At 42.4% G+C, this 25,575-nt stretch overlaps 1 protein-coding gene across 1 annotated transcript in view; it reads right to left on the bottom strand.

Moving 5' to 3' along the window:
* Nucleotides 1-25,575, bottom strand: part of enpp2l (ectonucleotide pyrophosphatase/phosphodiesterase 2-like) — a 72,667-nt gene that overhangs the window by 32,477 nt on the left and 14,615 nt on the right. Inside the window, exons 6-18 of the mRNA XM_078267710.1 lie at nucleotides 24,802-24,899; nucleotides 21,250-21,329; nucleotides 20,976-21,095; nucleotides 19,853-19,908; nucleotides 17,462-17,527; nucleotides 14,617-14,689; nucleotides 14,419-14,527; nucleotides 12,474-12,599; nucleotides 11,665-11,696; nucleotides 11,420-11,547; nucleotides 10,289-10,367; nucleotides 8,057-8,144; nucleotides 6,091-6,260 (exon numbers count right to left, since the gene is read on the bottom strand). Coding sequence (XP_078123836.1) covers nucleotides 6,091-6,260; nucleotides 8,057-8,144; nucleotides 10,289-10,367; nucleotides 11,420-11,547; nucleotides 11,665-11,696; nucleotides 12,474-12,599; nucleotides 14,419-14,527; nucleotides 14,617-14,689; nucleotides 17,462-17,527; nucleotides 19,853-19,908; nucleotides 20,976-21,095; nucleotides 21,250-21,329; nucleotides 24,802-24,899 — 1,225 coding nt within the window. The remainder of the gene's footprint in view (nucleotides 1-6,090; nucleotides 6,261-8,056; nucleotides 8,145-10,288; nucleotides 10,368-11,419; nucleotides 11,548-11,664; nucleotides 11,697-12,473; nucleotides 12,600-14,418; nucleotides 14,528-14,616; nucleotides 14,690-17,461; nucleotides 17,528-19,852; nucleotides 19,909-20,975; nucleotides 21,096-21,249; nucleotides 21,330-24,801; nucleotides 24,900-25,575) is intronic.

Raw genomic sequence — 25,575 nt, 5'->3', positions numbered from 1 at the left:
TGTCACTGAAACGGCCTATTTGTGTGACATACTGTTCTTTAACCCCCAGTGTAGCACAAGCAGACTTTATATTTCATAATTGTGAAGATCGTTTGTAGATCTCGACATTTCTGACCGCACTCGAAGGCGGCTTCGTTTCACGGAGAAAGAGAGAAAGAAAAAGAGACGAAGGGGCCGAGGAAACAGTCAGCTGTTCCACAAACTCCCGGGCGGTACGGTGCTTGTGTTTGGTGTTTTAAAACTTTCTTGAGGCAGCAATAGAGGCAGTGATGTTTCCTGTTTCCTGTTTCCTGTTTCCTGTACGGGACTCTCACATACCGCCTCAAAACACACTGACTGAAGTCTGATCGCCGGTTACATGACCAGGGTTTTTGCAGGTTTCAACAAGTCAAATGTAAGACATTTTAAGACCTTTTTATGAGTGAAAGTTTATAATCTGTACATATACAGCAAAATTATATTTGGACTATTGAAATAAAGAACTACAACCAAGGAATTAAAAAAAAAAGTATTTCAATGAGCACTTTTAGATTTTTTTGTCGATTGTTTTCCAGCGATATTTGTTTAATGTTTTTGTCGATTTATTTACCCCCGCGTTTTGGAAGCTTTTTCCAAATAAATGTGTCACTTTTTGACGTTTTTGTTGATTTTTTTAAATGTTTTTTTTTTTTTCACCGTTTTTTTTGGGATGTTTTGTCGATTGTTTTCCCCTGTGTTTTGGAAGCTTTTTCCAAAAAAATTTGTCACATTTTGACATTTTTGTCAATTTTTTTTTTTTTTCACGATTTTTTGGGGGCTTCTCCGGGAACCATCACCTTATCGTGGTGGAGAGGTTTGTGTGTCCCTATGAACCTGAGGGCTGTGTTGTCTGGAGCTTTGTGCTCCTGGTAGAGGTCTCCCAAGGCAAAGTGGTCTCAGGTGAGGGGCCAGACAAAGAATGGTTCAAAAATCCTATGAAAAATCGAGGAAGGGATGAAGTGACCCTGCCCGGAGGAAGCCCGGGGCCCCCCGTCTGGAGCCAGGCCCAGATGGAGGGCTCGTCAGCGGCGTCTGGTGGCCGGGTTTGCCACGGGCCCGGTCGGGCACAGCCCGAAAAAAGCTACGTGGCGGACATCCCTCCATCCCATGGGCCCACCACCTGTGGGAGGAACCGCTGGGGTCGGGTGCGCTGCCACATGGGTGGCAGTGAAGGTCAGGGGCCTCGACGGACCAGACCCGGGCAGCAGAGGCTGGCTCTGGGGGACGTGGAATGTCACCTCTCTGTGGGGAAAGGAGCCGGAACTTGTGCGGGAGGTGGAGCGCTACCGGTTAGATCTGGTGGGGGCTTACCTCTACGCACAGTCTTGGTTCTGGAACCATACTCCTGGATAGGGGTTGGACTCTTTTCTTCTCCGGAGTTGCCCAGGGTGTGAGCGCCGGGCGGGTGTGGGGATACTCACAAGCCCCGGCTGAGCGCCGCTACGTTGGAGTTTAACCCGGTGGGCGAGAGGGTCGCCTCCCTACGCCTGCGGGTTGTGGGGGGAAAACTCTGACTGTTGTTTGTGCATATGCACCAAACAAGAGTTCAGAGTATTCGGCCTTCTTGGAGACCTTGAGTGGAGTCCTGCATGGGGCTCCAGTTGGGGACTCCATAGTTCTGCTGGGGGGACTTCAACGCGCACGTGGGTAATGATGGAGACACATGGAGAGGCGTGATTGGGAGGAACGGCCTCCCTGATCTAAACCAGAGTGGTTGTTTGTTGTTGGACTTCTGTGCTAGTCATGGATTGTCTATAACGAACACCATGTTCGAACATAGGGATGCTCATAAGTGTACTTGGTACCAGAGCACCCTAGGCCAAAAGGTCAATGATCGATTTTATAATCGTTTCATCTGATCTGAGGCCATATGTTTTGGACACTCGGGTGAAGAGAGGGGCGGAGCTGTCAACCGATCACCATCTGGTGGTGAGTTGGGTCAGGGGGTGGGGGAAGACTCTGGACAGACCTGGTAAGCCCAAACGGGTAGTGCGGGTAAATTGGGAACGTCTGGAGGAGGCCCCTGTCCGACAGACTTTCAACTCACACCTCCGGCGGAGCTTTTCGTGCATCCCTGTGGAGGCTGGGGGCATTGAACCCGAGTGGACAATGTTCAAAGTTTCCATTGCTGAAGCTGCGGTGAGGAGTTGTGGTCTTAGGGTCTTAGGTGCCTCAAGGGGCGGTAACCCACGAACACCGTGGTGGGACGCCCGGTGGTCAGGGAAGCCGTCCGACTGAAGAAGGAGTCTTTCCGGGATATGTTATCCCAGACGACTCCGGAGGCAGTTGCAAGGTACCCGAAGGGCCCGAAGGGCTGCAGCCTCTGCCGTGAAAGAGGCAAAGCAGCGTGTGTGGGAGAAGTTCGGAGAAGACATGGAGAAGGACTTTCGGTCGGCACCAAGGTGCTTCTGGAAAACCGTTCGCCACCTCAGGAGGGGAAGCGGGGAACCATCCAAGCTGTGTACAGTAAGGATGGGACGCTGTTGACCTCAACTGAGGAGGTAATAGGGCGGTGGAAGGAGCACTTTGAGGAACTCCTAAATCCGACTAATACGCCCTCTATGGTAGAGGCAGAGCTGGAGGATGAGGGGGGATTGGCATCAATTTCCCTGGTGGAGGTTGCTGAGGTAGTTAAACAACTCCACAGTGGCAAAGCCCCAGGAATTGATGAGATCCGTCCCAGAAATGCTTAAAGCTCTGGGTGTGGAGGGGTTGTCTTGGTTGACACGCCTCTTCAACATTGCGTGGAAGTCTGGGGACGGTGCCTAAGGAGTGGCAGACCGGGGTGGTGGTTCCCCTTTTTTAAAAAGGGGGGACCAGAGGGTGTGTGCCAATTACAGGGGTATCACACTTCTCAGCCTCCCGGTAAAGTCTACTCCAAGGTGCTGGAAAGGAGGGTTCGGTCGATAGTCGAATCTCAGGTTGAAGAGGAACAATGCGGATTCCGTCCTGGTCGTGGAACAACGGACCAGATCTTTACTCTGCAAGGATCCTGGAGGGAGCCTGGGAGTATGCCCAACCAGTCTACATGTGTTTTGTGGATCTGGAGAAGGCGTATGACCGGGTGCCCCGGGAGATACTGTGGGAGGTGCTGCGGGAGTACGGGGTGAGGGGTCCCTTCTCAGGGCCATCCAATCTCTGTACAACCAAAGCGAGAGCTGTGTCCGGGTTCTCGGCAGTAAGTCGGACTCGTTTCAGGTGAGAGTTGGCCTCCGCCAGGGCTAAGCTTTGTCACCAATCCTGTTTGTAGTATTTATGGACAGGATATCAGGCGTAGTCGGGTGGAGAGGGGTTGCAGTTCGGTGGGCTGGGGATCTCATCGCTGCTTTTTGCAGATGATGTGGTCCTGATGGCATCATCGGCCTGTGACCTTCAGCACTCACTGGATCGGTTCGCAGCCGAGTGTGAAGCGGCTGGGATGAGGATCAGCACCTCATCGGAGGCCATGGTTCTCAGCAGGAAACCGATGGAGTGCCTTCTCCAGGTAGGGAATGAGTCCTTACCCCCAAGTGAAGGAGTTCAAGTACCTTGGGGTCTTGTTCGCGAGTGAGGGGACAATGGAGCGGGAGATTGGTCGGAGAATCGGCACAGCAGGTGCGGTATTACATTCAATTTATCGCACCGTTGTGACGAAAAGAGCTGAGCCAGAAGGCAAAGCTCTCAATCTACCGGTCAGTTTTTGTTCCTACCCTCACCTATGGTCATGAAGGCTGGGTCATGACCGAAAGAACAAGATCCAGGGTACAAGCGGCCGAAATGGGTTTCCTCAGGAGGGTAGCTGGCGTCTCCCTTAGAGATAGGGTGAGAAGCTCAGTTATCCGTGAGGAGCTCGGAGTAGAGCCGCTGCTCGCTTTGCGTCGAAAGGAGCCAGTTGAGGTGGTTCGGGCATCTAGTAAGGATGCCCCCTGGGGCGCCTCCCTAGGGAGGTGTTCAGGCACGTCCAGCTGGGAGGAGGCCTCGGGGAGACCCAGGACTAGGTGGAGGGATTATATCTCTAACCTGGCCTGGGAACGCCTCGGGATCCCCCAGTCGGAGCTGGTTAATGTGGCCCGGGAAAGGGAAGTTTGGGGTCCCCTGCTGGAGCTGCTACCCCCGCGACCCGACCCCGGATAAGCGGATGAAGATGGATGGATGGATGGATGGATTTTTGGGGATGTTTTGTAGATTTTTTTTTTTTTTTTCCCGGGTTTTGGAAGCTTTTTCCAAAAAATTTTTTCACTTTTTGACGTTTTTGACGATTTAAAAAAAAATGTTTTTGTTGATTTTTTCCAGCTGTGTTTTTTTTAAATGTTTTTTGTCGATTTTTTTCCCCATGCGTTTGGAAAAAAAAAAATTGTCACCTTTGACGTTTTTGTCAATTGTTTTTTTTTTTTCACCGATTTTTTTGGGATGTTTTGTAGATTTTTTTTCCCCGTTTTGGAAGCTTTTTCCAAAAAAATGTGTCACTTTTTGACGTTTTTGTCGATTTAAAAAAAAATGTTTTTTTCCAGCTGTGTTTTTTTTTATTTTTTTATTTTTTATTTTTTTGTAGATTTTTTTCCCCATGCGTTTGAAAAAAAAAAAATTGTCACCTTTTGACGTTTGTGTCGATTTGTTTTCAATGTTTTTGTAGATTTTTTTTTTCAACTTTTTTTTGGGATGTTTTGTCATTTTTTTTCCCCCGTGCGTTTGAAAAAAAAAAAAAAATTGTCACCTTTTGACATTTTTGTCAATTGTTTTTTTTTCCACGATTTTTTTTTGGGATGTTTTGTAGATTTTTTTTTTCCGCTGGTTTTGGAAGCTTTTTCCCCAAAAAATTGTCACTTTTTTGTGACGTTTTTGACAATTAAAAAAAAAAATGTTTTTGTCGATTTTTTTCCAGCTGTGTTTTTATTTATTTTTTTATTTTTTTTATGTTTTTGTCGATTTTTTTCCCCATGCGTTTGAAAAAAAAAAAATTGTCACCTTTTGACGTTTGTGTCGATTTGTTTTCAATGTTTTTGTAGATTTTTTTTTTCAATTTTTTTTTGGGATGTTTTGTCATTTTTTTTAATTTAAAAAAAATAAAAAATTGTCACCTTTTGACATTTTTGTCAATTTTTTTTTATTTTTTCGTGTTTTGGAAGCTTTTTCCCAAAAATTTTTTCACTTTTTGACGTTTTTGACGATTTAAAAAAAAATGTTTTTGGCGATTTTTTCCTGCTGTGTTTTTTGTTTTTTTTCTTTTTTAAATTGTCACCTTTTGACGTTTGTGTCGATTTGTTTTTAATGTTTTTGTAGATTTTTTTTTTCCAACTTTTTTTTTGGATGTTTTGTCGTTTTTGCGCGTTTGGAAGCTTTTTCCCCACATTTTTTGTAACTTTTTGTCGATTTTTTTTTTTTCAAAAATTTTTTGATTTTTTTTTTTTCCCGTGTTTTGGAAGCTTTTTCCCAAAAATGTTGTCACTTTTAGATTTTTTTGTCGATTGTTTTCCAGCGATATTTGTTTAATGTTTTTGTTTTTTGTTATTTGTTTTTGTTTTGTCCCCGCGCGTTTGGAAGCTCTTTCCAACATTTTTTGTCACGTTTTTTCAACGTTCTTTTATCACCTTTTTGTTTCTTAAATGCTATAAAATAAAACAAAACACCCAAATTCAATAAAAGTAGTAACCTGATCATTTCTTTTACCTGTGAAGAGTAATGGTTGTATGGAACCATCTACGTTAGTTTTTTTGACAATTTGGTGGAAAGGAACCCAAATTTCTGATATGGAAACTTTTTAAAAACGGGTCAAATCTGACCTGAGGACAACACAAGGGTTAAGGCCCCAAAGTTTGGTTTTGAAATTCAAGACGTTTTTTTTTTTTTACTTTTTAAGACCCTGCGGAAACTGCAGCGTGACGTCGGGTTACGTTTCTCCAAAAGTTTAATTGGTCTTAACATTTCAGTTTTTCCAGCTCCCCTAAATGCACCCCGCAATTCAAAATGAATTGGCATGGCCGCACCGTCTGAGGACCGACTCGGTTGTTTGTTCTTAAACAAAAGAATAATGCGGCTTTTGGTTTTTTTTTGTTATGCAGGTGAAAGTCAGACAGAATTGTTCAGCCCTCTGACCTCGTCGTCACAGCTGCAGCCCAGGTCGTGGGTCACAGCGTCGGAGTTGGACGCCGGCGACGGCAGGGTCACTTCCTCTGGCATGCTGGGTTGGTACGGAGGGTGTTGCAGCATGTCGTTCAAGCTGCCGTATGTCCCGTTGTTAGGAGCCGGCTTCAACCCCAACAAGTCTGACAGGGACAGAGAGAGAGACAGAGAGAGAGAGAGAGAGAGACGGGAGGGTCAGTAACAACTAGAGCCCGACCGATCTAGCGGCGGGCCAAAATTACCGGACGACATTAGGCATTTTCCAAACTATCGGTAATGGCCGATAAATGAATATTTAAAAAATGAAATAAAAACGGACGAAACACCCTTCAACCATGTTCTGCGTGTTGGCATTGCGTAGTCTGTCCCCCAGAGGGCGCTCTACAGCGTCCCTGATGGCAACACTCGTGTTTAATCCTTTAATTTTCATACCTTAAGTTTGTATTTTTATACATTTTATCTATCAGAACTTTAATATATTTTGATGTTCCTCTGTTCTGTTGTGACAATAAAACAAACTGCATAAACTGCATTATCATATTATTTTAGCGAGGACTCATAAATAACTACAAATAACTAATGTTAGGGAAATCTGTTCATGTTTTGTTAAGTGTTTCTGGATTTATTTATATTTTAATCTATATATATCGGCTGATATATCGGAATATCGGATTTTTAAATCACCAAATAGTTGTATCGATATCGGCCTTAAATATCCTTTATTGGTCGGGCTCTAGTAACAAGGCATTATGATATTAGCAATTTGTCAAAAAGAAATCATGTTAACCTGCGTATGATAGTGGGGATGTGACTGTGGATTCATGTTCTGTTGTATGCCTAAGACACTAGTGTACCCTGGTACGACGTGTCCATTGGTTACTTGGTTTTTGAGAAAGAAACGTGAAGGTATCAGTAGGACTACTGTATATTTTATTTATTTTTTTAAGATTTTTGTGGGGGGGCATTTTAGGCCTTTATTATATAGGACAGCTGAAGATGTGAAAGGGGAGAGAGAGGGGGAATGACATGCAGCAAAGGGCCGCAGGTCGGAGTTGAACCTGCGACCGCTGCGACAAGAACTGAGCCTTTGTACATGGGGCGCACACTCTACCAGGTGAGCTTCCAGGTGCCCCATATTTTATTGATAATGTAAAATGATTCATTATATTGTATTTATTTATTGTATCGACAACATGGAAGTATTACTGTAACGTTGAATGACTTGTTTTGTTGTATCTTTTGTGTGGACCCCAGGAAGAATAGTTGTTACGGTAACAACTAATGGGGATCCTACATAAATAAATAAATAAATAAATAAATAAATAAACGTCCAAATGTAATGCATTTTCACTTCGTCATGTAATAATCTGCCACATTTTATAATAAAACCCCTGAACGCAATATGTAATAAATGCAGTGACGTGTATTGACCAATGAAAGGTAATCTTCTAAACAAAATGTATTTCTTAAATTATTTTTGAGTCGCCATGATTCACGCTAGAATTCATAAAATAAACATGTGTATATATATATATATATATATATATATATATATATAAAGAATGATGACATCCATTTCGGTTGGTTATTACATAATGCACCATGAGTTTACATGTTTTGTTCCAAAAAAAGTGCAACCCCCGTATTTTGTTATAATTGATCACAAAAAGCAGAGAAATTTATTACATATTGCATTCAGGGGTTTTTACTGCAAAATGCGTCCGATTATTACATAAACCTGTGTTACAGAGTCAGTTTGTTGATGAAATGTCAGAAATGTATTTGCATGTACATTTTGGGATCAATGTTCTTTTACAGTTTGTTGTGTAGATGTAACATCACCTGTGAAAGTATGGCCTGTTAAATGGCTTCATTAGGACCTTAGGTGCATCACGGATGACATTAAAAAGGCAAATAATAATGATAGTAATATTCTCACCACACATGACGTTGTATAATTCTATATTTTCAAACTCTGGCACTCTTGTCTGGAACTTGAAGCTCGGTCCATGACCCATGAAAATAGTCTGCGTGAAGAAAATAAGACATTAAACCCGGAGCAATATCATCTAATATAACTCAGTGGTTACCCTGCGTCCAAATGATATCCTACGTTTATCTTTCATATTATTAATTCAATCAAAGAAAAATCAGAGAGTATATCCTAAAGAGACTATTCTATTAGACAGGTGAAGTGCAATAATCACCACGGCAAATTCCACGTTAAGTGGACTTATTGTGGCAATAAACCCTTTTTTCTGATTCTGATTCTGATAATATAACCCCAGAGATGTATTATAGTATACTTATACCATGGTCTGGGTGAATACTCGATTCTGATTGGCTGCAGGGTGTCCATAAAAACGTGTTTTAGGACACCTACTAAAGGAGTTCCGGTGAAAAGGGGTGTTTACCGTTCAAAATTAATAAATAAATGTGCTGGCTACATCAGCTGTGAGTGACCATATCTGACCAACAATATCTAACACATTACGTAAGGGTTTACTTACTTTGTATCAGCGATCATGTCTCCTCCAGTTTGCCGTTTAGCTTCCTACTTAGCTAAGGCTTCGACCGACAGTAGCCTAACATTGTCGGGGACAACATTGTTTTGGGGACAATGACATGGCTGGATAGCTAGCTTGTCTTGTTGTTAAACATACTGTCAACTTATTTTGCCTAATTGCCAACTGTACACAATGTTATTGACTTTGGATCTTGCTAGCATAGCGTTGGCTTTATGGCTCGGAGCTGAGTTGAAGGGTTCTACGAGCTGAGCGGACTATATAAATATCTCCTGTTGCTAAGGGTGGCAAGTCGTATCTAAGGTCCTTCCTATTTCCTGGAGCAGGGCATAACGTTTGCATTGTATAAGAATCTTATGGGATGGGAATGATTGGTCCAGGTATTAGTCAAAGCCTCAGGCGTAGCCAGGGAAACGGAGTTATTGTTTGGAAAAACTTTAGACTTTAGAAAACTTTTCGATTGTAAAACAAATTAAAATATAAATTAATGTTTTAAAAAATATGTTATTTGGCAAGTGACCATGGTATAAGCAGGTTAATGACCTTCGAGGTGTCCATTGTCAGGTATGGACACGCCTCAGGTATGGAGGCCTCGCCGTCGTCCATTAAAGCGTAACTCTCGCCAAAATGCAACCTAGGGTCTTTTTGTGAGTGTACCCGAGTCAAACCTTCGTTTAAAAGCATATTTAGGACGGAATCATCACTTTTAAGATTTACCGTATCTTCGTTTTGAGGTCAAATGGCCTTTTGAATGGGAGTGCTAGGGGCACTTTTATGCTAGCCTCAAAATAGCTATTTTTAAAACACTAATAGGCTCGACACAACATGAAACTTTGCTCCAAGTATCACCAGGGGCTCTACACATGAACTCAGCATTGAGAACATTGTTTGTGTACCCAGAGTTTACTAAAAAGAAAGGTTTTGAACAACTCACGTTAGCAGTTGTTGTTTACGCTGTCCGCCATTTTCCCAGTCAAAAATAGTCAATCTCCAAATGTGAATGAACAGACTCCATAGGAGGAAATGTCATTCCTATATGAGGCTCCTTTTTCAAATACAAGGTCAATATTGTGTTTCACTAACGACAAAACAAACAACAAATGATCCGTGCATTTATATGGAACTAAGCTTTAGGAGCTTTCCATCTTTACTCTCCTCCCTCGACTATTTTTGACTGGCTCGATAGACGGCGACTGGAAGAACAACTACTAACGTGAGTTGCTCAAAACCTTTTTTAGTAAACTCTGTGTACACAAACAATGTTGTCAGTGTCTTCGTTAACGTGTAGAGACCCTGGTGATACTTGGAGCAAAGTTTCACGTTGTGTAGAGCCTTCTTAGTGTTTTAAAAATAGCTATTTTGAGGCTAGCATAAAAGTGTCCCTAGCACTCCCATTCAAAAGGCCATTTGACCGAAAAACGAGAATACGGTAAATCTTAAAAGTGATGATTCCGTCCTAAATATGCTTTTAAACTAAAGTTTGACTGGGGTATATTCACAAAAAGACCCTAGGTTGCAATACCTGACAATGGACACCTCATCGGGCATTAACCCTTACAGATACAACACATGATAGAACAAACAGTCTGTAATACAGGAGAGAAAAAGAAGTCTAAAGTTGGAGAGACTTTACAACAACACAGTACCCTCATGCTGGTTATCTTGTTGTCAAAGCCGTGGTCACCATTGAAACCACACCGAGTCCTCAGTTTTTCTGGCATTTTCCTGCAGCAAACAGAACAGAAAAAGAGTGTCTTTTCCACAATTGAATGCCTTTGCACCCTTTAATTAAAACCACAAACCCCACAAACTCTGGGGCGGCCTATGGCTCACCCAGTAGAGTGTGCGCCAGCGGGGGGGAGTAAGTCACACGTGCAAGTCACAAGCAAGTCTCAAGTCTTAACCTTTTAGGTTGCAAAAAAGTCTCAAGTCACTGTGGTGAGAATCAAGCAAGTCAAGTCAAGTCCCTGCTATAAGTCCACCAGGTCACAAGTCTTACCAAAAACTGCCGTTAACGTTAGCTAAAAGACACATTCACGTACCTTTGTTTGTGTTGCTTGAAATGACAGATGAAGTCGGATGTTGTGGTTCTTGTGTCAGTAATTTTGGAGTTGTAATCCTTGCACACTGCTTTTCTTTTTTTAACAACGAGCATTGACTACAAACTCCTTAAATCTGAATTTCACTATTTTGGGCATAATCCCTTCCATGACGGCTGCCTCCTACCTTTGTCTCTGCTGGTCTGCCACGCTCTGGAAGGTTGACAAGCAACTTGGCAGGGTGGCACGTACAGCACAAAGATGTTCCGAAAACAAAACGTAACTTCTCAATAGCTTAAAAAAAAATAAGAATTCGGACTTGGCTATTACATGAATGAAAAGTCAAGTCCTTTCAAGTCAAAAGTCAAATCTCATGTCTTGAATACCAAAGTCAAGTCGAGTCATTTATCAATGTACAGTAAGTCAAGCAAGTCTCGAGTCATCAAATTGGCGACTCGAGTCAGACTCAAGTCAAGTCGTGCGACTTGAGTCCCCTACCTCTGGTGTAGAAACAACGACTGAAAACTCTTGTGGTACTAGAGCTCAGGTGTCAAACTCAAGGCCCGCGAGTCAAATCCGGGCCCCTCACAGACTATGATCAAGGGTCGCACTTTTTCCTCCGCGATCGCATCATTACTTTATGGTAATCACAATCATTGCTCAGAGTCAATAAGGTAATGATTTGTTGCTTTGAAACCATCACGTTTAGCAGAAGTGGATGAGTGTGTCCCGGGTTACCTGGCGATGTGCCACTTCCTCTCCATCAGCAGGTGGACGTCCTCGATCCTGCGGTTGTTGGCGTAGTGAAGCCTCTTGGGTAAATGCTGCTTCAGGTAAGGCTTGAAGTGCTGAGACGACATTTTACACTGAAAACAACAAATATATATATAAAAAAAGGTGATTGACCTGTCCTCTGTGTCTTTGTCTCACCGGACAGTTTGAGAAATGTCACATGTGTTGTGACGGTTTTGTTTTGTACTCACAGTGAGGTTTGCAACCACAACTTTGGGGTCATCTGGAAAGGAAAATATCACATCAAAAGCCTGCCTAATTATTTTATAAAATCTGATCCAGTCTATGGTGTTAAAGGGTATTTTCTTTTCCAACCTGTGTATAAGTGACTGAAGGAACAACAATCTTTTGACATTGGTCCAGTATTAAGCGAGATCGCTGTAACCGGCAGCCGCGAACCAGGCTGCAATGTAACCGTATAGGGCACATGTGCGTCGTCAATTTCCGTCCACTAAAAGTGCTGTTTTTGCCGCTGACAGCCTCAGATTATTATTCTAAGTGTCTGACAACATTGTGTAAAGGATCCCTACAGGGATAGAGCTTTTTTTAAAAGAGTAAAATCCTCTTTGTTCAACCAGAAACAGCTCACAGATCGCTAGCACTAAACCCACCAGACTCCATTTAAAAAAAACACGATTTTTAGCGTGTATAGAGCCAGTGTATTTTCACATGTAAATCGGTAAACTGTGTGTTTATTTCAACCAAAACTAGAGCTGTGATTGTTAGAAAAGTGGAAAGACGACCCAAACGGCTTTTCACAGTTTTATTTTGTGTCTGTTGACTTTGAATGAAGTGTGTTTTACAATGATAAAATTACTGTTTATTTACATGGAGTCTGGTGGGTTTAGCGATCACAATTCTGCGGATGTTTTTACGTTTAAAAAAAGGATTTTACTCTTTAACAGAAAGGTCGACCTCCTTAGAAATCCTTTCCATAATGTTGTCAGACACTATGTTTAAAAACGATGTTACCCTTTAAAACCAGTCACAGTCTACTTACATGTGGGGGATTTGGGTTCCCGGGGTCGTATTCTGCCCAGCGAGCCAGGGATCAGCGCGATCTCTTCTATGTTGAGCGGGTAGCTGCTGAGAAACTCTGTGCGATCACAGTGGGCCTCCTCCATACCTGAGAGACAGAGAGGGCAGCCACGCTTTCAAGTGTTATTATTGAAAAGGTCAGTTTACCTAAAAGTAACACAATTTGAAATCTCAATTTCTGTTCATGTTGATAGTTTTGTTGTAATGTGCCAAGATCTGAAACTTGTGCCGCCACTGAAAATACGCTTGGACGTGAATGGGACTTTGTGCTCCTCAAAAGCATCGAAAAAAACGAGGAAACAATGTCCCAGTTACTCTGGGAAATCTACAGGAATCACTGTCAAGAGTTGCCATAGGGACTATTTCTTTTGTAGAAAGTAGTTCCTGTTTTTTTAACGCTTTGAGCCAGGGCCGTAGTACTTGAGTCCGGTCTTGAGTCTACTTTTTTTTAAGCCTTGCACTTGTCTCGGTCTCGTGCCTTTGTTGGACTTGGAATATGTCCTGGACTCGGCTGTTAAGAACTGGTCAAGTTGTTCCCTGGCTGCTGATTGAGGAGCAGTATGGTTGCCCTGCTTTGAGCATCATAAACCAAAATTCCATTCACCTCTTTTGTATGAGGATAGAGGCACACAACTCAGATACAGAAAAGTATTGGCATGACTATTAACTGAAAAGAATAGTTTTATGTAGTTTGGGTGAATTGTCCCTTTAGAAATCATTGACTACAGAGATGATTAGATGGGATTAAAAGCCAAGCACAGTCAGTATCCAGTCAAATTTAAGACCGTTTTAAGACCATTATGAATAAAATGTAAGGCCTTTATCACAACATCCCCTTAGCCCTAAATGATTTTTTTCAAGCCACGTATCGCTAAACTTGCACTTCCCCATAGCTGAAGAATAAAATCATTTTTATGTCTGTGGTACAATCCGAAAAAGACTCAAATACGCCAATAACAGGAAAGCTGATTGGCTGCAATATAAGTTGCATGTTGGTGTCAATTGTAGTCGTAATACAGCAAAATTCTATTTGGACTAGCGAAAGAAAGAACTACAACACCACGGAATAAATCAAAAATGAACATTAGAGGTAGCGTTGCATGGACGTAGGAAAATTAAGACCTGTTTAAAATGATTTTAGACCTGGAATTATTATTCTAAGTGTCTCACAACATTGTGGAAAGGATCCCTACAGAGATAGACCTTTTTTTAAAAAAGTAAAATCCTCTTTGTTTAACCAGAAACGGCTCAGAGATCGCTAGCGCTAAACCCACCAGACCCCATTTAAAAAAACAATACTTTTAGCATGCGTACAGCCAACATATTGTCACATGTAAATCGGTAAACTGTGTTTACGTCAACCAAAACTAGAGTTGTGATAAAGTGGAAAGACAAACCAAAACAGCTTTTCATAGTTTTTTGTTTCTGTCGACTTTGAATGAAGTGTATTTTACGATGCTAAAATTACTGTTTATTTACATGGAGTCTGGTGGGTTTAGTGAATGCGTATTTTCACATTTAAATCTGTAAACAGTGTTTTTGGGGGAATTACTAGAATTTTTGGGTCTTGGGAGTGTGGTCTAGACCTACTCTATCTGTAAAGTGTCTTGAGATAACTCGTGTTATGATTTGATACTAGAAATAAAATAGAATTGAACACAATACTTACGAATACAAATTTAAGACTTTTCAAGGCCTAACTTTTTAAGACCCCGCAGAATCCCTGGTATCATTATTCATTTAACCTTTACTTATGCTCCAGAGATCATTACATAACTAATGGTATTAAGTCCTTTTTGGGGTTTATCTGTATTTGTGTCCCTTGTCGTCCTCTTACTTATTAACTCAGCTTTACATTAACTGTCCAGATCTGACTAAAGAAAAGAGACGTAACACGACGGCCATACCGTGGTCTCCTACGATGATGACATTGACGCAGCGATGCAGGTTCATCTGCTTCAGACCGTTCATCAACTGACCAATGATGTTATCGATCTCCCTCAGAGGGTTATCCAGCTGTAGACCGGAAACACAGGATGATTTATTTAATGATGTGATGAAGCATGACTCCCGCTTCACACTTTCAGCAGCTTTGTCACACTCACCTCGCTGCTGAGCGGTCCCAGTCGGTGCCCGAAGGTATCGGGCTGCTCCGAGTGGACGGCGTAAACGTAAGGCCTGAAGACACACAACAGAAAATGTATTCATGATTTTTCCATAGGTGAGCGCAGAGATGTGGACTTGAGACTTGGTGACTTGGACTCGAGTCGACTCGAGTCACTGTTTTGCCTCGCATTGCCAGACCCTCCTCCACTGCGCTGCGTAGGTGGGTCTGGCTAGGGAGAGAAACATGCTCTGGTTTATTGCCATTCCTTTAAACCAATCACAATCGTCTTGGGCGGACAGAGCCACGGCGCCTCTGCAAAATAGCTTCAGGAAGGAACTTGTTTTGGTGGAACATGTGTACGTTCAAAAGTAGTTTTAGTCGTGCAACAGAAAACTCAGATTGGACAGATAGTCTAGCTAGCTGTCTGGATTTACCCTGCAGAGATCTGAGGAGCAGTTAACCATAGTCCTCACAAATCCACCGGAGTTTAGAACGCCAACACAAAGAAAGAGGAAGGTAACGGACAGCAACGGAGCAATCCCGGAAGTGGAACGTCTTGGATAGACTTACTTGGGACTTGAGCAAAGATGACTTGGTCGCCGAGCTTGTTGTGTCTGGCAGAGAGCGTCTCACCTCAACTCACACTCAACTCACCGCACCATAAAAAACACTTTATCAGCTCGTGACCCCTTCACTGACCCGGCATCTGCTCCACGCTAAAAACAACCTTTTATCTTCAAGTCTTCAAGAGACTCTTCTTACCAACTCACAGACTAAAATGTAAAACACACAGCCCTTCTTACAACCCTGTGTAAGATTAACAACAATCTGTGAGATTGTTGATGTACAATACAAGTTATATTTTAAACTACATATGCATGAAAACCACCTCAAAGGTGTACACATTTTCAGTAAAACTTTCATGAGAGCACGACCTGTTCATGCAGCTGCACACACATCTTAAACAGCCACTAACAAACCAACTGCAGTCACTTAGGCTGCTCTGTGAGTCCAGAGGAAAGGAGCGTGAAACCTGACAGTTAAAGAAGACTCGGCCAAAACAGGGACATTACATTTTGATAGCTAGAATGTGTGTTACAGTAAATGGGAATGACTATTTTTACATATTGAGCCTTTTTCATAGTTTTCATATTCCATTTTATACAGCAAGAAATATAGGGATTCTATTTTATCACTATATTTTAACTTCTGCACTATTTTATGTCTTAGATTCTCATTTTATTTTTACTTTTTATACATATTGAAGCAGCAGTGTTGGAAGGAGCTCAATGATTCTCTGTAACTGTTACGCATGTGACAATAAACATCTTAAATCTTGAAATACAACTTCAGAAAAGGAGTCAGTGGTCACACGCAGCATCAGTTTTGGTAAATTGGAGAGGTTTTAAAGTTGAAAACTAATTATTTGGGAGAGAAAACAAAAGACGAAATGTGTCATTATTACACAAACGCTCCATTATGATCATCAATCAATTCCTCGTGAAACGTAAACACAGTTGTGTAATGAAGTGAACAAGAAAAAAAGAACTAGAATCAACAGGAACAGGGTTCAACGGTAAGGGTTGCCCGTTGGCCCCGTGGCAAGTAAATATAACAATCCACAAAAAGGTTTCAATCATTTTCTCCGATCGTCATCGTATCATAAATGACGTAATCGTTCTCTTGCCCTCCTCCCCCGTGCCCACATGAGAGAATGCTTGTTGAATGATTTAAACGTGGCGTTGGCCAATCAAAAGTTGAGTTGGCGCTGGTTACGCGTAACTGGCGACTGTCTTGTTAGAAGAAGAAGATGAAGGCTGCGTACGGGCTAAAGCGAGAGTTTCAAGCGTCCTGGAAGAAGCAGGTTTTCTTGGGTGGCAGTAGAACGTGTCTATGAAACAACTACAATGTTTTGCTAAGTTTGCCGCCAAGTTTGAGGCCAAGGCAGATGAACGTCTTCATTTAGAAAACAAATGCTGTGCCATGATTAAAAAAAAAAAAAACCCAGTAGGAGCCAGTAAAAATGGACTTTTTGGGCAAGTACAATTTTTTTTAAACCTTAACGTTGAACCCTGAGGTACAATGGTCCAAATGATTATACTGCACCATTCTCACGGCAGACATTTTGACTTGTTTACATTAGCCGCTTTCCGACCGGAGGGATTTTTGCAGTTCCTAGAACATAACGTTCCTAGAACCCTTTTTTTCTCGTGTTTTTTTTCTCTGGTTCCTGTAACTCTTTCAGCTCCTACTTCAGGGCAGGGTCTTTTCCCTTTTCCGCATAGTGGTGGTTAGATGGCTGTGTTAGTTCCTATAGCCACTTGGCCAGTGTGAATGCAAAGGGAAAAACCAGTTTTGGGGGAGAGTAGTTAGTAGAACTGTTTAGAAGTGGACTGTTCCTATAACTACGTTCTTGTAACTACTTGGTCAGAAAGAGGCTATTGACGACGGCTGCGTGCAATTTAGGATTTGTTGGCTCACTTTCTTGGCTTATTGGGACCCTAATTGGAACTGAGCCTACTATAGCCGTTTTCCGACCAAGTAGTTACAGGAACTTAGTTATAGGAAAAGTCCACTTCTAAGCAGATCTACTAACTACTCTCCCCCAAAACCATTTTTGCCATTTTCATTCGCACTGACCAAGTGGCAAAAAAAATCCCTCCGGTCGGAAAGTGGCTATTAATGTTGTTAGTTCCACATGTGCTTTTTTCGGCTACTGCAAGTCAAAGTGCGTACCATGAGAAAGACTCCAGGTGTACAAGACCACAGTCAAGAAGATTTTTAATCAAACAAATCCTGAGTGACGTCCCGATTATAAAAAAATTAATAAAAATGAGACGTACCTTTCATCATCAGGCAGATGCAGCCAGCGCAGGATGGTCAAAATCCTCCTCTCCAGAGGAATCACCCTGGAAACAAAACATGATATTGAATGATGATTTAGAAAGTACAGTAGGATTAGGGCTGCACAATTAATCGCAATTTTATCGAAATCGCAATTCGAACTAGTGTAATATCCAAATCGCAAGGGGGGGGGGCGCGATATATGTGTCTAACCATTCTAAAATAACAACACTTTGTGGTGCTGCAGAGACGTCCCGGCCTACAAATCCTATCCTACACACTGAAGAAAACAATCTTTGTTTGATACAGGTCCTCGCAAAGAAATCCCCACTTAAATCTTTTTATTTCTTTCATTATATTTTTCAATCAAAATGAGAATAATGATACAAAAATGATCATTCCCTCCAATATCATGAATCATATCGCAATATCAGCTAAAATAATCGCAATTATTATTTTTCTAATATCGTGCAGCCCTAAGTAGGATGCCAAAATAATACACACTGACTTTTAGCACAGATTCTTCACAGTATGTACTTGACACGCTGCGTTTAAAACACGTGTCAAACTCAAGGCCCGCGGGCCAAATCTGGCCCCTCGCAGATTTTGATCCGGCCCGCATATCAATTCAAGTTTACAATATATTTTGGCCCGCCTAGTTTTTGTCACTTTTTCCAAAGTTTTTGGGCACTTTCTTCTATGATGGCTAAAAACATTTCTGCTGACTTTTTTAGGACTTTATGTGGACCAAACTGTAAGTGAGAAGACTACAGTCATGTGAAAAAATTAGGACACCCATGCTAAAGTTGACTAAAAAGAGGAATAAAAAAATCATCTTTTGGAAATTGATCTTAATGCCTTACATAAAAAAATTAGGAAAAATCCAATCTTTAAGGACACCAATTTTCTTTGTGACTGAATAATGTATCGTAAATAAATAAATGTTCTTCCTTAAAATACAGGGGGCATAAGTCAGTACACCCCTGTATTAAATTCCCATAGAGGCAGGCAGATTATTATTTATAAAGGCCAGTTATTTCATGGATCCAGGATACTATGATCCTGATAAAGTTCCCTTGGCCTTTGGAATTAAAATACTCCCACATCATCACATCCCCTTCACCATACCTAGAGATTGGCATGGGGTACTTTCCATAAAATCATCTCTCAATGCAAATCAAACCAGCTATTAGGCTAACTGAAATAAAACCATGTCAATCTCTAGGTATGGTGAAGGGGATGTGATGATGTGGGGGTATGATGAAGGGTATGTGATGATGGGGGGGTATGGTGAAGGGGATGTGATGATGTGGGGGTATGGTGAAGGGTAAGTGATGACGTGGGGGTATGGTGAAGGGGATGGGATGATGTGAGGGTATGGTGAAGGGGATGTGATGATGTGGGGGTATGGTGAAGGGTATGTGATGATGTGGGGGTATGGTGAAGGGGATGTGATGATGTGGGGGTATGGTGAAGGGTATGTGATGATGTGAGGGTATGGTGAAGGGGATGTGATGATGTGGGGGTATGGTGAAGGGGATGTGGTGATGTGGGGGTATGTTGAAGGGTATGTGATAACGTGGGGGTATGGTGAAGGGGATGTGATGATGTGGGGGTATTTTAATGCAATGAGACAGTCAAAGATATCTGACTTTTCCCATGACATAAAAGCAATAAACCCTACATGTCTGGCCCTTGGTGTGATTCTCATTTTCTGGTGTGGCCCTCTTTGAAATTGAGTTTGACACCCCTGGTTTAAAAGAACCACCTGTCCGTATAAACAAAAAAAGAAAAAAAAAAGTGGAGCTGATCTGTGTTTAACAATGTCTGAGTGCAACATGTCCTCGGACAAACGCAGACACAGTCAGAGCGACCGCTATGAGCCTAATGTCAGATATATTCATTTTAAAAAATCCAGTCTGATGTCGGTCTTTTACCACTTTGGCTTTAACATGTTTTTGCTCAGTGCCTCAACAAGCTCGTGTTCCAGTCCTCAATGCCCTCTGTTGTTGACAGAGTGTGTTTGGGGGGTATTGTCCTTTGTCTCTGTGTGTTTGGGCCATTGTCAGTCAGTTGGTCAGTCGCCGGCCGTTGCCCTCGTGATTATTATGTCATGGATATGCAAATGTCTTCTGAAGCAAAACAAATCTGTGTGTGCTGTGATTTAGGTGAAGTGAAGAGAAAAGCATCTTTAAATGATCAAAGGGTGACTTCAATATAATCTTTTCAACCTGGAGCCTATTTTTTCATGTTTTTGTGTCTAAGTGACTGATGGGAATTAAATTAAATTGGTCCAGTATTAAGCACCCATAGCCTCTTCAAGGTTTTGTAAGTCACCGGTGTTCAGTGTCTGAAGCTATTGAAAAATATTCCAGTACTAACTTAAGTACCAAGGCCAGAAGAAACTAGCTGCTTTCACTCCTTGTTCCTCTGCTGTGATCCAGATCTGTAAAACAGAAACGAGAGGAGGTTGTCAGAAATATAGTCTGGATCCACAACATTTTCAAACGGGACACGAACCCCGGTCTCCTGGGTTCAAGTTTTGTGTCTATTTGACCCATCCGCCACCCCACACTTCCTCCTTATGCGGAATGTGGCACTCTTATACCTTACACCTTCATAATTACTAGGGCCACTAGAGGGCGCCGCCATTATGAAGTAAATATGAGTCGTAATTGGTGCTTGAACAAACAACTTATGTGGGTGCTTTTCGCGGAGGACAGTCTCCATTCACCAAATGGTTAGTTAGGACAGTGGTGAAACTTGGCAACCCCACAATTATTAGCACAGGAGTTTTGAGATGCGTGTTGCAGCAGCTGTCCTCGTTCAAGATATAGCTCCAATTCATAGCTAACCTGATCCTGAAAGCGCCGTGCAGGCTGTTTTAAATGAGGTACTTTTGATGCAATTTGTTAACTTTTGACACAGAGCTAGGCTAGCAGTTTACCTTTGCTTCAAGGCTTTGTGCTAAGCTAGACTAGAGATAGATAGAGAGATACTTTATTGATCCCCAAGGGGAAATTCAAGGCCCCAGTAGCTTAAAGACATCACACACAACATACACATACATCATAAACAGGATAATAAAATGACAAATCCACATGTATAATATGGACAATAAAAGATAAGATACTAAATAAAAAAAATCTACATGAATGTACTAAGGGATGTATAAGCATGAGGCGCTTGCAGTGACTGACCCTGTGATTCAGTATGCATGGTAAGGTGCTCTATGAGAGTGTCTGTGTCATAGTGGTGGTGCAAATAAGTCCAATAGTGCAAGGCTAAAGTCTAGAGACCAGCTTTAAATACGGACAATATAAGAGAATAAACGTGTCCTGTGTACTAAAAGGCATCAAATGTGATATCATTCTCTCCGTCTGATTCAAGGAAAGATGTGACATACAAAGTTTCAGTAGTGTCGACAACTAACGTCACAGAGTACAGCGCTATGGTTTCTTTAGCCGGCCTGATTCCAATCCGATCACAGGCTGCTATCTGGAGTTTACTCACAGGCTGCCCGCCCCACCAGCGGTGGTTCAGTTTCTCTCTGGTGCGCAGGCTGAAGGTGGCATTGAACACTGGGTCGTGCATGGTGTTCCCCACAATCCCATGAGACTCTGGGTACAGACCCTGCAGAGAGATCACACGGAGCGACGTCATTACAGTTAACATATTAAATATCAGTCCTGCAGCAGCGTCACAACACAAAACAGGCTGTAGGACCTTTTAAGCGTGACGTATCGGTGTTTCGATTTAGACGTACACAGCCATTAGAGTCACTTACCGTGGCTAGAGTGTATAAATTTGGGAAGGTCTTTGATGGGTAGACTGGACGCATGTAGGGTGCCGACGTGCCACACTCGCCTAAGAGGAAACAAACGTAAACTTTTTAGAAAACTAACATAAATACTTACAATTCATTGCAATTGTACTTTATTGTACGGTGGCCGACAGGGGCAAACGCCTGCTATTATTGTCCCCCTTGGGGAAACCTTTCTTGGACTCTGGCGCTGACAACTTCAGCTGCATTTACAAGACCAATTAAGGATCAATAGATAGAAAAAAATCAAAACAGAGTCATTTAATAGAGAAAAATAAAAACAACAACAAAAGTTGAGAACCACAGCGACTATTTGGGGTCACCCCTACAAGACATACGCATGAATATATATCATATCCAAGACACGTTTGGGAACCAGTGGAATAGAGAATTGAAAGCTAGTGGCACACTCTGTCCGAGCTTGTCTTGGAAACATCTATGTTTTTTGCTGTATTTTGTGTACAATCAGTTGTGCTAACTGATCATGATGTGCTTTTATCAGGCTGGGGAGACAAGAGGATGATTTTGATGCTGCCATAACCGTTTGGGGAGATAAAATAGAAGTCCTGGTGAGGGAAGTTTGTTCCCAGCACTGACTTTATCCGGTCAGTAAATCATGGTGGAGGTTCCGATGTCCCTCGTGTTTAAAGTCCTTCAAGGTTTCTGGCGTGTTGTGTTATGTCTTGTAGTTCCTTTGATTCCTCTTATCTCTTGTCCTTGGCAGAGGGAGCAGATGCGTGACCCAGGAAGTAAAGCAGATTGGAGGGCCACTGATAAACACCACAGTATTCACGGAGCTGGGTGTTCATTAGATCAGTGAAGTCTACTCAGATTGTTGTTATCACAGTGTAACAATGATGATTTTGAATGAATTTGCAGGATTCTTTCTGTCATGTCACAGACCATTTATTTGGGTATAAAGCAGGGTATTTTGATGTTTGGTCTCTTTTAGTAGCCTGACAAGCCAGACCCACATCAAGATGTTGGGTCTGGGAACTCACCATTGGCAGGGCTCAATACGAGGGGCGGGATAAACGCTTGTCTTTTAAATTCCCTCTGCACGCAATAGGATAGCGCTACAACCAACCAGAGCAACGCTAGTTGATAGATTAAAGTTTTGCCGTATCCAGTTGGCAAAACTCCGAACACATCTTCCTTTTTTAAGAATGACTTCAGTGCCGTTCTTTGTTCTTTTCTCAAAGAAAAGCTGAACTCCAAGTCTTCCAGAGTCGCTTCCAAAAGACCGCTGTACACCAGCAGCAGCAGCCATCTTCTTTGTTTTCAAGTAGCAGGGAACTCACGCAGAACTGTCGCAACTCTGCCGTCATTATGTTAAGCCCGCCCACCGACTCTATACACGACCTGATTGGCCTGACGGGAGTTTGGTCTTTCCAGCTCGCAATCCAATGGAGAGTTGCTAGACTGACCCTGGCTGCAAATTACATTTGCTGCTGCTAGGGTGCGTCTCGATTTCGAGGCTACAGTCCTGCAGCAGTGGTGCAAATCTGTTCTCGAGTTGTACATTTTGTTGTTGGGGGGGTTTGTTGCTTACTGTTCTTTCCCTTTTTTAGCTAAGAACACGGGTTGATGAGGCGCTCTACCTGAAAGTTATGCAGGCCATAAAATAGCAACAATACCCCTACCGTCTTGATGTTCCTTACAAAATTATCGTTATACGTTTTAAGTCTTGGTAGTGAAGTTAAATCACGTGAACGTTATTAACAACCAATGGGTGCTCTCCCTCCAACACCAAATGGGAAGCAGCAAACGGCTAGAGCCGGTGGTGTTTATGGTTGCTGTGGCGCCGCGCTAAGCCAAACGCTAAAGAGCGAAAGTTGCCAATTTTCAACCCTTCTGAAGCGAGTCATCCAACAGGAGTGTTACCGGCAGCTCCGGGTACTGCAGCCATTCATCTGCATGTACGGCAGAACTGAAAATTGGCAAACTTTCCCTTAATATACCAGCTAACGCTAGCGGAAGCTAGCTAGCTTGGTTACATTTTTCAAAACGAATGTAGTTGTAGTCTTGACCTGCCAGATTCCCAGTCTTTGCAAAAATCTTCTAGTCCGTGACTACAAACTATGACAGATTGTCTTTAGATGTGAAATGGTGACAGACTTTAATCTTTCCAGAGTCTTCTAGTGTACGGTAGGCATTAGTTGTCCACTGTGTTGAGTCCATGGTACAGTGGACCGTACAACATGGACCAGAGTCACAAAGATCATGACTTCAACAATCTCTACAATCTCTACCTTTGGGAAATAGTAATTGTTGCGGCTGTAAGCAGTCCAACAAAGTGCTGCCGCGAAGGACTAAACACTGAGAGATGCATAAACACACTGTGACATGCTCGAGATTGTATTGCAATGATTTACTCCGTCAATACGGACATTTGGACAGTGGCTGTCAGTGTCTGACAAAAAGCGCCCTTCAGCGTGTTTGTAGAACGTACCGGGGAGAGCAGCAGTTACACGGGGTTTAGCGAGTAGTATGTAAGGGGGAAATTCCACGTAGGGAGGTTGGTCGAGATGGTGGATGGGTCAAACACAGGACTTTCACCCAGGGTTCGTGTCCCGCGTGTGTCTTTAACCGTCCCGTTATTCCCGCGAGTCACGGAAGGCGCCTTCTTATTTAACCGGCCCGTTATTACAGCGTGTGACGGAAGCGTAAGCCCACCCACAACCTTTTCCTAAACCCAACCATCCCGTTCTTCCCACGAGTCACGGAAACGTAAGTCAACCCACGACCTTGTCCTTAACATAACTGCGTGAAAAGGGACGTCAATAGTCCCGACCTAGCGTGTTTAGTTAAAGCGTGTTATATGACACTAAAGGAGACTTTTAGCGTCAATAAGAACAACAAAGGCACCTGACCAGGAAGCGTAAGCCCACCCACGGCCTTTTCGTAAACCCAACCATCCCGTTATTCCCACAAGTCACAGAAACGTAAGCCCATCCACGACCTTTTCCTAAACTCAACCGTCCCGTTCTTCCCGCGAGTCAGGGAAACGTAAGTCCACCCACGACATTTTCCTTAACCTAACTGCGTGAAAAGGGACGCCAATAGTCCCGACCAAGCGCGTTTAGATAAAGCGTGTTATATGACACTAAAGGAGACTTTTAGCGTCAATAAGAACGACAAAGGCACCTGATCAAGCGTCTGTATTTTACGAGATGAGAGTGAGAATCTGTTGACACGTAAAATACAACTAGCACTGCAGTTACCAAATGTAAAGTTACTTGTGAGTCGAAATAAGTGCGTTAGTGTGGCGGTCAACAGAGAGTGTTCGCTCCCAGGCTCACCCCCCCCTCTCTGTCAAAGCCCAAAAAACCCAGGTGAACATGTGAAGCAAACAAATATGTTATCACTTCCGCTCAAACCGCGATGAAAACGCCCACCACCTACAACATAAGTGCACAACACAATAATAAAACAACAACATAAATGAGACCATAAACAACATACAATATGCAGCTCCTATTGTAATAGAAAAATAAAAAAGTAAAGCAGACGTACTGAGTTTATGTATGTTGGGGATGACAGAGTTGCCTTTCTTCAGGTAGGAGGCTCTGAACCCGTCGACAGACAGCATGATGAGGGGAGGACGGATGAAGCTGAGCACAACAAGGACGCAAAGACAGAATTGAAGTGGCAGTTGTGTCATATTAAAATGTAATAAAGAGAAAAAGTTCAGTGATTGTCTCAGGATCCAGAAATGACTTCACTTTAAAAAGACTGGTATAGGTCCCTTAAAACCTTGAAAATAGTCACTAAGAAAAATCCTTAAACATTTCACTGAATCCAATTGGAGTCCTCCTAAATGGTTGGGTTTCTGTAAATTGTAGAGTGTGGTCTAGACCTACTCTATCTGTAAAGTGTCCTGACGTAACGTCTTGTTATGATTTGACACTATAAATGAAATTTAGGGCTGGGTGATACGGAGTAAATCCGATGTCACGATATTCTTGACCAAATACATCGATGTCGATATTGCGACGATATCTTCCAGCCGACTATGTTTACATGTGTGCACAAAAATAGTGTGATGCTGAAACAAATCTGACCCTCAAAATGTTTCACAGACAGATTTTCTGAAAAAAATGGAGTCAGTATGTGCTTGTTATAATCAATTTTTCATCACGATATGATTCCATTGAAAGACGATAAATGATCATATTGAGTTATCGCCAAGCCCAAATTGAAATGAATCAAATGGAAGTAAAGGACAGTTGTTTTTTCTATATTGGCCAGTTCAGACCTCGTCAACTTTTGAAAAAAGGTATTGAATAA

Source organism: Sander vitreus, chromosome 14, assembly GCF_031162955.1.
Source record: "Sander vitreus isolate 19-12246 chromosome 14, sanVit1, whole genome shotgun sequence".
Lineage (NCBI taxonomy): Eukaryota > Metazoa > Chordata > Actinopteri > Perciformes > Percidae > Sander > Sander vitreus.
This window is presented reverse-complemented; position numbering and strand designations above follow the sequence as displayed.